General features: G+C 49.6%; 1 protein-coding gene across 1 annotated transcript in view; it reads left to right on the forward strand.

Annotated features, from left to right (window-relative positions):
* The window catches only part of UBAC2 (UBA domain containing 2), a gene marked incomplete at its 5' end in the record, with an annotated part of 149,348 nt that extends 138,004 nt beyond the window's left edge, over positions 1 to 11,344 (forward strand). The window contains 2 exons of the mRNA XM_073795049.1: positions 1,007 to 1,129; positions 10,157 to 11,344. Coding sequence (XP_073651150.1) covers positions 1,007 to 1,129; positions 10,157 to 10,264 — 231 coding nt within the window. The remainder of the gene's footprint in view (positions 1 to 1,006; positions 1,130 to 10,156) is intronic.
* Between the last annotated feature and the right edge of the window lie 1,941 nt (positions 11,345 to 13,285).

The raw sequence follows: 13,285 nt of genomic DNA on the forward strand, positions 1-13,285 counted from the left end.
CCCCCTCGCACCATATCCTCTCTTCTTTACTGCCCTGGTTTTCCAGAGCTTGTTTCTGGCACCTTGGGGCCTCCATCTTCCCTTTATGTTCAGGTATGCATATGAAATATTTTTAAATTTTATCTAGCATGTTTAGGTATTATAATTTTCCTGTATTATAATAGGAAAAATTTTAGGTTTTCTTAGTCTCTAAATCTTCCAGAACTAGAAGACGTCCAGAAACAGATTTAAGTTGATAAATTTAAAAGGTGGCATATAGGTAAAAAAGTCAGGTTTTTAAAAACATCGTGCAGTGCTTTTAAAAAGCAGTGCATGCGGTGGAGGAGGCTGCCTGTCTAGCCACATAGTGGCTTTTTTCATTGATGACATAGAAAAGGCAAGAAATGACATCGCCACCAATGTGAAGTTATCCATAAAGCCACACAGAGGACAGGTGTGAACCTCTTGTCCCTGTGTGTAAGGTTTACCATCACATTCCCGAGCCTGTCCCCCAACCTGGGTTTTATCTCCACCTGCAGTCTCTCTCCGTGGCCCTTGCTCAGAATTTACTCAAATTTTAAAAAAGAACAAGAACAGGGAGAAGAGGAGCTGGAGGAGAAAGGGGGAGAAGCACCATCTTAAAGAGCTGCTGAAGGAAGCTCCAGGTTTCTGGTTGCCAGCCCTGAATTAGCCTCCACTCGCATCTTCCCAAGTCCAGCGGAGTTGGGACAGTGTCGGTGGGGACACCACGGGGCTGAGGTTAGGAGTGACTGCATGTGTCTTCCACTGCCTTCTGGAGTCAAGTTGCACAAATCCCTTTGGCAGTACCTGCTACCTTCTTTGCTCTCTGTGCACCTACTGCAGGCTGCCGATTTTAGCCTGTTGATTCAGCTTGCACTCAGCAGGTCCGTCGGACATTTTATTTCCAGTCTGCAGCTGTGACTGCATTGCAAGAGAAAGCTCTTTAGTGCGTTACCATGTTTCTGCTCCTCCCCTGTCTGATCGCTGTGCATTGATCTCTTTTTAGGGAGGAATGATCAACTGGAACCGTCTTTTCCCTCCTCTACGTCAGCGACGAAACGTAAACTATCAGGATGGTCGGCAGTCTGAGCAACAAGCGTCCCCTCCTCTAGAGGTTTCGGAGGAGCAGGTAATCAGTAACACCTGGTACTTACCCTAAACCCATGCGTCACACTCCAAGCAGTTTTGGTGAACGAGACTGGAAAGAAATCAAGCATATAAGTACCAAGATTTTGGTATCAGGTAAACCAGTGATAGATACTTGGGCCCTTTATTGGCTACTGTGGTTCTTATGAGTTTGAGGAAGGCATAATTTGAAAAAAAAAATGCATTGTGATCGCTTATTTTTAAATCTGTGATATTTCATGTTTACTGAAGTTGGGTCACTACGCAGGCTGGGAGAGAAGGAGGCAGAAGGACAGGGAGCTTCTCTGTTTGTATGGTTTTCACTTAGGAACCAAGTTAATGTTTTACATACTGAAAAAGCAAATCAGCAATGGGGACAATCATAAAGCTAAAAAGAAACTGAAATAAATGTTCCAGCTGTATCTTAAGTGAATAATATAATCAAAAGGGAGAGGGAAAATTAATTTCGGTAACTTTTGAACATAATATGCCCTCTTAGAAAAAAGAAAACTGCAAACCTCAAAGTCTTCATGGGTTTATCTTTCATGGTGGTATGAGTACAGCAATTCTGAAATTATATTGTATGTATTGTAGATTAGAGGAAACGAGGAAATAGGATGATCTAAAGGGACAGGATGTATGCAGCTTAATCTCAGGTGGCTCAGGAAAAATAAATGGGAGTGTGTGTGTGTGTGTGTGTGTGTGTGTGTGTGTGTAGACAGAAAGCAACTGTGGCAAAGTAATAATTGGTGAATGTGGATGAAGAGTAATTGGGTTCTTTGTGCTCTTCTTGAAATTTTTCTAGAAGTTTGTAATTACTTCACACTGGAAAGTTTCTGAAAACCTAAGCTAGTAAGTTGAGAGCACTTCAGTAACAACCCTTTTAAATTTCATACTGCAAATGTTGCTTTCTTCTCATAAAAGCAAATCAAGGTCAGTGTTTCATAGCAAGTCACCCACTTTCCCATCCCCTGTTCCCAGAGCCAACAAAAGCCAGTCCGACCCAAGGCACTCGGTCTCTGTGGCAAAGCTGTATGTATCCTGACTTTTTCTGGAACTCAGGAGGGGCTTCTGGGCAGGGCCCCCACTGGCACCTCTGGGTTAGGCCACCACAAGTGAGAGAAACCAATGGAATATGCCTGATGAGCTGACCCAACCCCTCACCCTTAACTTCTCAGCTCAGACTCATCCTTTTAGCAGCTCGTTAGGGTTGAGAGATGGATTAAGGAGCCTATAGTTCTCTTCCACCTCCATTAGTGAATTTCCAAAAAACTGTTAGCCCCACGATTAGAAAATAAAGCCGAGTAACTCAGCATTTGTAAGGCATTTATAATAACAGATTAAAAAATAAACTAATACTCTCAAATTCAGGTGAAAAGAAAGTTCTGTTATATTACTGTTTCCTTGATAGAACCCAGGTCACATCCCTCACAACAGAGCAGCCGTTGATGATAGAAAGTATTTAAAGGTGAAATAGTTCTTAGTTTTGACACTTGAGGGAAAAAAACTGTCAAAAAATGATAACAAGGTGAATGTGTGTAACTGAAGTCTTTAGGGTTGTTTTTTTTTTTAATGAATCATTCTCCTTGATCCTCCCAGAATGACGAGAGCGAGGTTAACACGATGTCGATATCAGTTCTAAATATCATTTACTTCTTCTTGGCTCTGTTATGAAAAGATGTAAATACGTGAGAGGTTGTTTTTAACGTGCTTCCTAATTCATTGACTTTTCCAGATCTTGTCTTTTCTATTTCTTGATTATCCCGAAATGGCCTTACAGACTGCCCCGCATTAAGACACAGAGGTCCCCCTCAACATTATCTCTGTAGACCCTCAGTAGTTTTTGTGGTAGGTGCTCAAGAGACTGTAAAAGAGAAGAAGGATGTTGTTCTTAGCTCAAGACATTTACAGTAACGTTTACAAGTGTATAGTTACATATAATCTCTTGGTTAGTTGGAGGCTAGACACTGTCTAAAATATTATTTGGGGCTTCCCTGGTGGCACAGTGGTTGGGAATCCGCCTGCCAATGCAGGGGACGCAGGTTCGGGCCCTGGTCCGGGAGAATCCCACGTACCATAGAGCAGCTGGGCCCGTTCGCCACAACTGCTGAGGCTGCGCTCTGGAGCCCATACTCCGCGGTGGGAGGGGCCCCCCCAGGGAGAGGCCCCGCGCACCACGACAAGGGGTGACCTCCGCTCATGGCAACTGGAGAAAGCCCACGCGCGGCGACGAGGACCCAATGCGGGCAAAAATACTTAAATAAATAAATTTATTTTTTAAAAAAATTATTTGTTAGTAACATTAAGATAGTTTGAATTAACAAAACCTTTTTATGCTTAATTTTTCAATTAGATGTGCTGTACTTTAAACATCAGTCATGTGATTTAAATGCATTTAAGAAACTTAGTAATTTTCTAAACCAAGGAAAAGAGAAATGATTATTTGAGTTTTTTCTGATGTGAGCAAATACTTCAGGAATTTTAGTGAGAGTTATTAAAGATAGGAAATGTAGTCCATCTATTTTGAAAACAAAGAATATTATAAGAAAGAATGTGCATCCCCCATTACATCTAGTAAGACTCTAACATACGACCATAGAAATGTTTGCCACCTTTTCTACTATTGCTATTAAGTTTCTGGATTTTTAGTTCTTCACGATCCACTCCTACTATTTTTCAACAAGCACCTTTGCCAGTTCATCATCCCTTGCAGATGCCACCCCAAACCCTACTAGTATCTTAAAAATAAGTGTATGCATTACTGCTTTTCTGTCTCTTTTTATCTTTTTCTTCTTAACCAAGGATTTTCATATTACACCCATACGCAAAATTAACAAATAATGAAATTTTGTCATATTGGCCTCATTTTTTTTTTGTTTTAAATCAAAAGGGAAAAAAGCTTCCCAAGTTTGTCTCTCTTAAGCCCTCCCCAAGCTTAGAAGGTGTCCCTTCAGTTTATGCTTAATGGGACGCACAGGTGAAATCGGACCAGGAAGTTAAACAGGACTAACTGAGCCAATGCTGGCATTTAACGAAAGGAGGACAAACATGGACTTCACAAATGTTGGCTTCCTCACTTCCAGCCACGTCTTTCCTTCCTTGTAGTCAGCCAGCAGTTATCAGCTGTCCGCTCTGCCCAGTCTAACTACTGGGCTAGGTTCTTGAACTACGGAGATAGGTAAGGCAAGCAATTCCTGCCTGCACGTGATGCAGAGCCCAGCGTGGAGCCTGGCTCAGGGGCAGCTCTTGCCAACTGTGAGCAAATCTTCCGATGCTGCTGAAGGATTGCCAGTGTGGGAGGGCGGGGGGCAGTGCTCTTTGTAAAGACGTGGCCTGGTGAAAAGCACATCAGATCTGGGGAAGCACAGGTGGATGAGGTTGGAGCGGAGAGTGACTCCTGGGGCACGGGCCTCACGTGGGGAAGAAGTAGGGAGGCTTCCCAGTGGTCCTCAGCGGGGCATGGACCTCTGCTTCCGTGCTGTAGGCATTAAGGAACAATACAGGATTTTAAACAGGGAATCCCAGTGTTGGATTTCCCTGGAGGATGGACTCGATGTGAAAGAAGGGGCATGTTATGCTCATAACCACGTATGCAATGTCTTCCATCCCTGCCCAGGGAACATGTTACAGTGCAGGTGCTTATGAGACTCTTGCCCACTCGAGATATGGTACCACTTCGTACGTTTATAATACGTGAGACCCGTCGTGTGGATTCCATTCATGTCCTCTGAAATATCCGTCGGCCCAAGAGAGATGGCACACAGACCCTCGCAGTCATAGTGGATAAGTAGTGAAATGTATTCAGTATGAGAGAATCTGAATCTCGGTGAGTCTCTCTCCTCATCTCTGGAGTCCTCACCACTGCCTCTGAGAAACCTGTCTAAACTCCAAAATGCTCACCTTATGAAAACTTAGTGCTTCTGCTCTGAGTATCTGGACCACAGTGAGTTGGGTGTTGGTATAGAGACGCCCATGTCATCTGGTTCCCTGGCAGACGGTGAGCTCCACGAGGGCCAGTAGCATCTCTTCCACGTTTCCCTCCTGACACAGAGCCTGACACACAGCAGGTGCCCCAGTGGCGGTTAGAGCAGGGCTGAACGTGAAGGTGTGGTTGGAGGGCTTCTTTTTCAAAAGAACAATTTTTTTCACTTAAAAATGTGTTAGAGGGTGGTCCTTCGTCAGACCTTTCCACCTCTAATCTCTAGTGCTAGTGTTAGAACATGTTATCCATTAGAATGAAATATTGAGTGGCAGTCAAATAAACCAACTTTCGGGGGTGCCTGATTCTGCTGAGTACTGAAAGATGCAAGCAAACGAGCCCCCCCAGCCTGTAGCAAGGGCCTTCTCAGGACTAAACCCTGAAGCTAGCAGGAGAGTACAAAGATGAGGGGCCGCTGAGCCACCTGCGGCCGGGCGGGAGCGTAAGATAAGCAGGTCCAGTCCGCTCAGCCAACCGTGGGATCACAGGAGTTCAGCAGTTCCAAGGAGGAGAGAGGGGGTCAGCTGATAGGGAATGAGGGTGGCACTGACCCACAGGGGTCTGGCATTGAGCTTGCCCTGACTAGTGACAAATGACAGCTATAATGAGGGCAGGGAAGGGCAAGCCTACCTCCCAGGGCCTCTCTGGGGTCACTCCTCCCGGCAGGGTGCGCACATGGCCTGGGAAGCGGCCAGCCACCATGGGCAGCCCACAGGGGCCTGGTCGGGACTACCTTTCAGGTGGGCGTTGTTTTCTGCAAGAGTCAGAATTGGGGAAGTAAGAACCCCAAAAACGATTTGTTTCTGACACCCTTAGCTAAAGGGAAGTTAAAGAAAACCACAGTCTTTGAACAAAACAAGCAAAGGAGTGTTTCAAACTGAGAGGAATTGCTATAAATCTCATTGGAATGAATGTCCTACTTCACTTGTGTCAAAGAGTAGCAGAGTGTTAAAGTGGGGTTTTATTCATTTTCTTGAGTAAGAATTACCTTGAGGTAGTAGGGGCACAAGTTCCAACCACGGAGGACCACGACGGTGATTCTCGGTGTCCACCACGGGGGCTGCAGCTGTCTGCTGCGGCCCTTACCGTCCTGGCCGTGCGCTGCTGAGCCCCTGAGGAAGGGCAGCAGTGGGAGGGAGGCACAGCCCCCTGCCTGGCTGCGGCTGCCCCAGCCAGCGCTGTCCTCTGCAGGATGACGGGGCAGCAAGGAAACACCGTCGGAACCCCTCTCGCTGTCCTTCTGGTTTTCTGACTGTTATCCTCATACCCACGCCCGGGCGTGCCATTTCATTTTTTGTAGATGTTTACAGTTTTGGACACTAAAGGAAACTTACAGATGCCCTTTCTTCCTGTGCTTGTTCAGTTTTTAAATAGCGTTAACACTGTTTCTACTTTGTGAGCTTTCTCATCTGGTCAAAGTACCAGGTCATCCAGCAGTGAAAATCCTCTGATCACACTCGTCTTCTCACCCCTGAAGAAATGCAAAAGGTTCCAAAGCCAGCTTTAGGCAAAGGGCTGCGATGGCCACTCAGCCACTGCCTGCACAGGACAGCAAACATCCTTTTCAGCGGAGACCTGAGAAAAACCCAGCTCAGCTGTCAAAGCCAGTGACGGCACGTGTGGTTGTGTTTCTGAAGAGAGAATGAACCCGGAGGAAGCCTTGTGTGCAGAGAACGCGTTTCTCCTCACACCAGACATCAGCCCCTCGGGGGCGGCCCGGCCAGAGCTTTTCCCTCGGGGCCGCAGTGCCGCGGCTGCTCTGCTCTGTGTGTGCAGCAGCCTGTGCTCAGCATCTCCTGGATTTCGGACCAGACTCGGGAGTCGGAGTCGGTGGAGAGAGAACTCCAGTACAGTTGGAAGCTGTGGCCGGCAGCCCCGCCCAGTACTAGCGCTGGGGCGAGGCTCACACCGCATCAGCTCCAGGCTATGAATCGTGAATTGCCATACAGGTGGATTTGCTCCTCTCGGCTGGGTGCAAAGGAGTAGCCAGGCGTTAGCTATGCTTGAAGTACTAGAGGTGACAGCGAGTGTAGCATTTGCCACACTGTTCACCGTCACTGAGAGCGGCCACATCGTTGGCCCGTGGCATCATGTCCGTGGGTGACAGAGAGAAGGCAGGCAGAGCTGCCCACCCCCTCACTGGCCACGTTCACTCCACTAAAGATAGTGGTCCTTAACCGGAAGTGACTGGAATAAACATCGTAAAAGGTCATTTCCGTCCAGGAGCGTATGAAATAGCCTGGCCACAGTACCCAGACCAGTGAGGTGGTCTCTCCCTGTTGACGCACATCCAGCGGGTCCCCGAGTGCTGCTCAGTGTGAAATGACCCCAGGGAAAGGCAAGAGTGTGGATTCTGATCATTGAACGGCAAAACTCATGCGTCACGTGTGGCAGAAGCCTGAAATAGATGATCGAGGAGATACTTGCGAGAGGTAAAGAGCCTTGTGGTCTGAAGGCACCAAACTGATCCTGTTGACACAGGATGCCACCAAGACATGTGCGCTTCTTGCCGCGTTGGGAGAGAGGGTAGTGACATTGCGACAGATAATAATATGAAGTTTGAAACTGGTTAAAGTTCAAGAAGCCTGTTGATGAGCTGCTGGATGGAAAGGGGAGGGCTGGTAAGTGCTGGGCCCTGCCTTTGCCCTTGAATGCTTGGCATTTTAACTTGAGTGACGTGAGTTGTAGAGCTTAGCAAGTGTGCTAATCAGATGTGGGGATGATAGAGTTCGAGGGAGCTAGCACAGGAAACAACAGAATTTAAGCTGACAGTAGTTTTGGTTGGCTAGAAAACGATCAGAGGAAGTTCGACAGAGATGCTCCCAGTCCCTGGAAGAACAGATACAAACGTACTCGGAGGCCCAGCCTGAGCGCATTTCACTCCGGGTTTATAGCAGGCCTGCTAACTCACCACCCCAGGATGCTGTAGCTACACACTCGGGACATGTGTACACGCACACACGTGCACGCACACCCACTGTGCCAAGGGCTGGGGTGGCACCGTCTAGCCGCCCTCTGCCCTGGGCAGACCACGCCAGCAGTACCATATTCTGCAGCAGCACAAATGGACGAGCGCTGGAAGGGGAGGGGCAGGCTGGAAAGTGCTGGATTCTGAAACACAGGGATGAACGAAGGCAGCCAGGGTCCTTACAGTATGGTGGTAAGGAGAAGCTGTCGGCCCTCAGTCACAGCTGGGAGGAGCACAGGACAGCGGTCAGTGGGACCGTGAGACCCCTACTCTGGGTTTCTCCTCGGCTGGGAAACGTGGGAAAGGGCCACAGGCCGCGAGATCAGTGGATAAAGACGAGTTAACCAGGCCAAGGGCAAAGGGGAGAGCCGCCCAGCAGAGGACACACCGGCAGCAAAGGTGGGAGACACGGAGCCACACAGCCTGGGACGGACCAGGAGCTGCGTGCCTGCAGAGGTGGGGAGGCCACTCGAGCGCCTCGTGCAGAGAAGGGAATGGGGCTGTTTCCTGTGGCTTCAAAAGACAAATTAGGGCCTTTGAAGTCCCACGGGCGGTAACTAGTTAGACTCAGATTCGGCTCCCTTGAGGAAGAGCTTTGCATCCCGGCCAGTGCGTGAAGAAGTGTTCCTGAGACTCCCGAAAGGGCCACTTTTTCCCAGAGCGGGAGATGGAAGCAGGGATCCCTGCCGTTCTGCCCACGCCAGCAGTCAGTCGGTCCATTACCCCCGGAAGTTGAGCTGGAAGTCGGCGGTCTCCTCCCCCAGGCCGGCCCTTAGGAGGCGTGTGTGGAGGTGGAGAACTGGAATGAGGTTCCTTAGAGGGAGGACCCTCGCTGTGTGCTTTTTGTTAATCCTAGTCTCAACGATCCACTGATGAGGGATCAGAGCGTCAGTTTCAAAAACCACCAGCTAGAACCCCAGCTTCTGAAAAGTGGGCCGAGTCTCCTCCCAACCGGTTAGCCTCTCCCTAAGGCCCCCTGAGGGACGAGGAGTCTGGGGTCTCAGTCACCCCTGCGGCCACCCGCTTGACCCACCTGCCCTCGCCCTCCGTGCACACCCCCCTCAGCTGGGGGGAAGGAGAGGCAGCGGGGCTCTGACCACTGGGGAGCCCCAGGGCATCGCGTTCTACCGGAAGGAAGGTTAGAAGTGGTGACTAAGTCCCCAGCCCCTTGTCAACTCACACGTCCTGGAAATCTCAACATTTGTTAAGAGCATCACTTTTCACTATATATTATTGCAAATGTAGTATATTTCAAAATAAGTAAAAACAAAAAACACCACCACCTGCGGCTAGTCCAGGGTCATAAATGTTTTTATAATACATTTTAAAGTGGGAAAACAGGTTACGAATACACTGTAGTAACACTGCCTGTTTTGACCTTGGAGACTGCCTGTATGTAAAAGTACAGGAAACCTCTACGTTCACAGACTCGGGATTTGTGGTCTTAAAGATGGAGGCCTCGGCCTCCCTGCCCTCGGTGGCTTTAGCTGCCTCCTCCACGCTGTTCTGCCCGGGCTTCGCCCCCTCTGCGCAGCTGCTGCCCGCAGGCCGGCGGGGACTCCGGGGACGCTGCACCTGCCGTGAGACGCCGGGGGCGGGGTTGGGGGTGGGCTCCCCAAGGCCGTGCTCTGCCTGAGCCAACAGGAACGCAAAGGCGCGTGCACCCTCGGAGCCCGCCAGCCTCAGGACACCTGCAGCTTGGGTACGCTCTTCCTCGGGAGTCAACTTCGACCCTGAAGGAGTGTGGCTGGTGCAGACCTGCTTCCCAGGCCCCGCGCCACAGCTCGGCCACCCTCTGCTCATCCTGGCGGGTCACTGACCCTCAGAAGCCCCCTTCCTCGTCTCTAAAGTGAGGACTCAGTGAGGAAACGCGTATTTATCGTCTGTATACAGTGAGCACCGTGAAAGGTGAGCCGGTTGTAATTTTATAAGCATCAGATTCCACACTAAAATGGAAACCGGTTGTGTTGTCGTTGCTCTTTAATCTGTCCTGCAGAACGCACACGAGGAACATTTGGGGCTGGTGGGTCAGTGGCAGTGTCGTCAGCCTCATCAGGCTTTTCTGGTTTTGTTTCTGTTTTCAGGTTGCCCGGCTCATGGAGATGGGATTTTCCAGAGGTGACGCTTTGGAAGCCCTGAGAGCTTCAAATAATGACCTTAACGTGGCCACCAACTTCCTGCTGCAGCACTGACAGTCCCAGCGGACAGCACAGGGGCCGGCGGGCTGCTGACCACAGCAGTGCCGTCCCGCTACCAGCTCAGCCCCAGGACCTGGCACTCTCTGGCGAGATGTCCTCCCTGTCCTCCTGAGCAAAGGGTGGTCCCCGCTGCTCCCTCCCTTAATTCCAAGATCATTACCATTAAGTATCCAAGATAAGTTTGCCACGAAGGAAGCATGTATTTTCTATCTTTATTTTTTTATGGAGTATTTTCCTTGGTTTGGAGAATTCATCTCCCATTCCTAATGTGTTTTAAATGCATTAAAATTACAGATTTCTGCAAGCAGTTGAACAGCACTCCAGATGGGAACTTACTGCTCTTGTCATATTCTTTTTACTATAATGCATCTTCCTACATTATATCTGATCATACGCGCCGGAAAGGGGACTGGTACTCAGAAAGGACCTGTCAAATTTTCTTTATGGACTTTTTTCATTGCTTTTTTTTTTTCCCCCTCAAATTTGCTTTCAAACCCGGGTGGCAGTTCAGGGTCCCCACTCCCTAGGGATGAGCAGTTCATATCTGCCACACGCAGAGTTGGCCAGACCCGGCCAATGAAGGAGAGACGGGGAACTGAACCCTCTTCCACCTGTTCCAGCCCGCTCCAGTCTAGGGGATTTTTCCCAACTACTCCCTGCTTCCATTAAAAAATAATAGGTACCGATTCGAGGTTCTGGAATACTCCATGAAACTTAAGTGGAGTTAATTTTGCTTAGAATATGCACAGTTAGCCACTCAGGCTAGGAGTAAAAATGGGACAAAGAGAAGAGTGGGCTCACAGGAGCAGTACGGGGCGTCCTAGCTGCAGGGCCAGCCCCTCTGGAGGCAGGTTCCGCCTGGCCCTGGGGTGATCGGATATCAGCCTGAGGCAGGGTAGACTGACCCCACCGTGGGGAGGAGGGGGTGGCCGGAGCAGATGAGCCTGAAAAGATCTAAAGCAAGATTTAAGGAAACTTGCAACTATTGTGTTCTGCAAAGCCAGCAGAAGTGTTGCAAACTGATGCAAATTTAGACATGTGTGGTACTTACAATAAAGTTTTTAATGTGTTTTACTTTTTGGTGTTTCTTTGTTAGACTTACCTAAATAAAACTTTGTTCTAGTCTGTACTATTCTTTACGATCCAAACAAAAAAAAAATGTTTTTTTTATCAGACTGCTCATCTTTCTTCAGAAGATTTGGGTGCTTTCTTTGAAGCGAGAGGAGTCCTTTGATTCCTTTAAGTAGGACTGGCCCTGTGAGGCCCCATTCTGAGGCTTGTTGGGGCTGTCAGGCTGCTCAGAATGGGGCTGAGGTGAGTTTCTGGGAGCCTAGCTGGTCCCAAGCACAGGCCCTGACTTGATCCGAGTGTCCCCATCTCAGGTGTAAGGACAGTTGACAGTGATGGGACGTCCTTGACCACGGTCACTGGCAGGGCATGACTAGAGGGCCAAAGAGTGCGGATTTGTGTATGACCTCTGCAGCAAATCTAAACCCACCCTCTGGGCTTCCAGTGCAAAAAAGAGCGACCGTATCCAGAAATACACCATCTCCTGAGTTCCTTCTCACCTCCAGAGAGTGCCTAGTGAAGCGAAATCAAACCAGAGGCAAAATTCTCACTCGAGACTTTTCACTGCTTCTCTCTCAGAGGATGGGGAGCAGAGAGAGCCCGCTGTTGGGATCACAGGGTGAGGTGCAAAGAGGATTCACCACCCCAAGTTCTTGTTTGTTTTCTTGTCAGGATTCCCTCCTAAATGAGAGAGCCTTGTCCAGCTGAAAAGAGCCTCGGTGACCCTCGACTTCAGTCCTTTACTAGAAATCAAGGTCCGTACAGGTGGCGTGACCATTGGACATGCACCAACGGTGGCAGAGCCAGGACCCCTCAGGTTTGTCCTGGCTTCTTTCAATCTCTTCCAGTTCCCTGCGGCTGCCAAGGTCTCACCTTCCCAGCGGTGACCCGTTGTTTTAAATCCTTTTCCTGCAGCTTCCAGGCCGTTGTCCCCCTTCGTCTGTCACCACCCTCTAGGGCGTCCCTGGCCCCACCCACACCCCTGCACACCCTCCACGTCTGACTTCACTCTCGGGACCAGTTGCTGCAGTTCCCACCCCTGACCTGCTCTTGCTTCCTGCACATTTGACACAAACGGCACCCACCGCCGGAGTGTGAGTTCCTGAGGACACCCACACCTCTTGTCAAGACACCCGGAAGTCTTTCAGGCTGATGGGACCCCTAAAGGACCCCATTTGCGTTCATGCATGGGGACGCGTGCCGTAGGGGTGCATCAGCGAGCCACTCGGTTTGGTTTCCTAAGAAAAGATCATTTAGGCTTTTGATTTTGTGCAAAAGTTATCAGATTGGGCCTGATGTGCAAGTGAGCAGATTCCAGATTGTAAAATAAGAAAGAAGAAATTGTCCACAGTGAGCCACCCCTCCCCTTCCCAGATAAAGGAAACCCTGCCTTCGAAGTCCTGATTCATAAACCTAGACTGAATTCGGATTCAAAAGGTAAACATTTTAGGGAACTTGAGCACCTGTGCTCCAGTCCCTCAGTCCCTGCCCAGGGCTGCTCCTGGAATCGGGTCACCTCTCCCACAGTTAGCATCTGTCCCTCTGGCTGCTCTAGAGCTGGGCTCTGATAGCCTGCTGGGAAATTCCAGCCCCACATGCAACCTGCAGGGGCAGTGGGAGGAAAGAAGGAAAGTTTCATGTGTTCCACCTCCAGACTTTCCCCTGGGGACTGTCCTGGCTGCCTGCCTCCTGCCCCACTCACCCCAGCTCCGACCATGTCGGGGCCACTGTGCGAGGCCAGGATTCCTCCTATGGGGCCAGAATTGTCTTTCCAAACCACTAAATGTCCCCAAAGCCAGGTCCACCCAGCTCTCCCCAACTACCCGGGGTTCCTGGGAAACCGCAGCTGCTCTCCTAACACTGTCAACATTCAAGGTAAGGATGCTGACCCCCCAGACTTCTCAGGAGCCTTGGTGGTGATGCAGTGTCTCCCCGTGAGATTAAATT

This window comes from Tursiops truncatus, chromosome 18 (genome assembly GCF_011762595.2).
Source record: "Tursiops truncatus isolate mTurTru1 chromosome 18, mTurTru1.mat.Y, whole genome shotgun sequence".
In the NCBI taxonomy this organism is placed as follows: Eukaryota; Metazoa; Chordata; class Mammalia; order Artiodactyla; family Delphinidae; genus Tursiops; species Tursiops truncatus.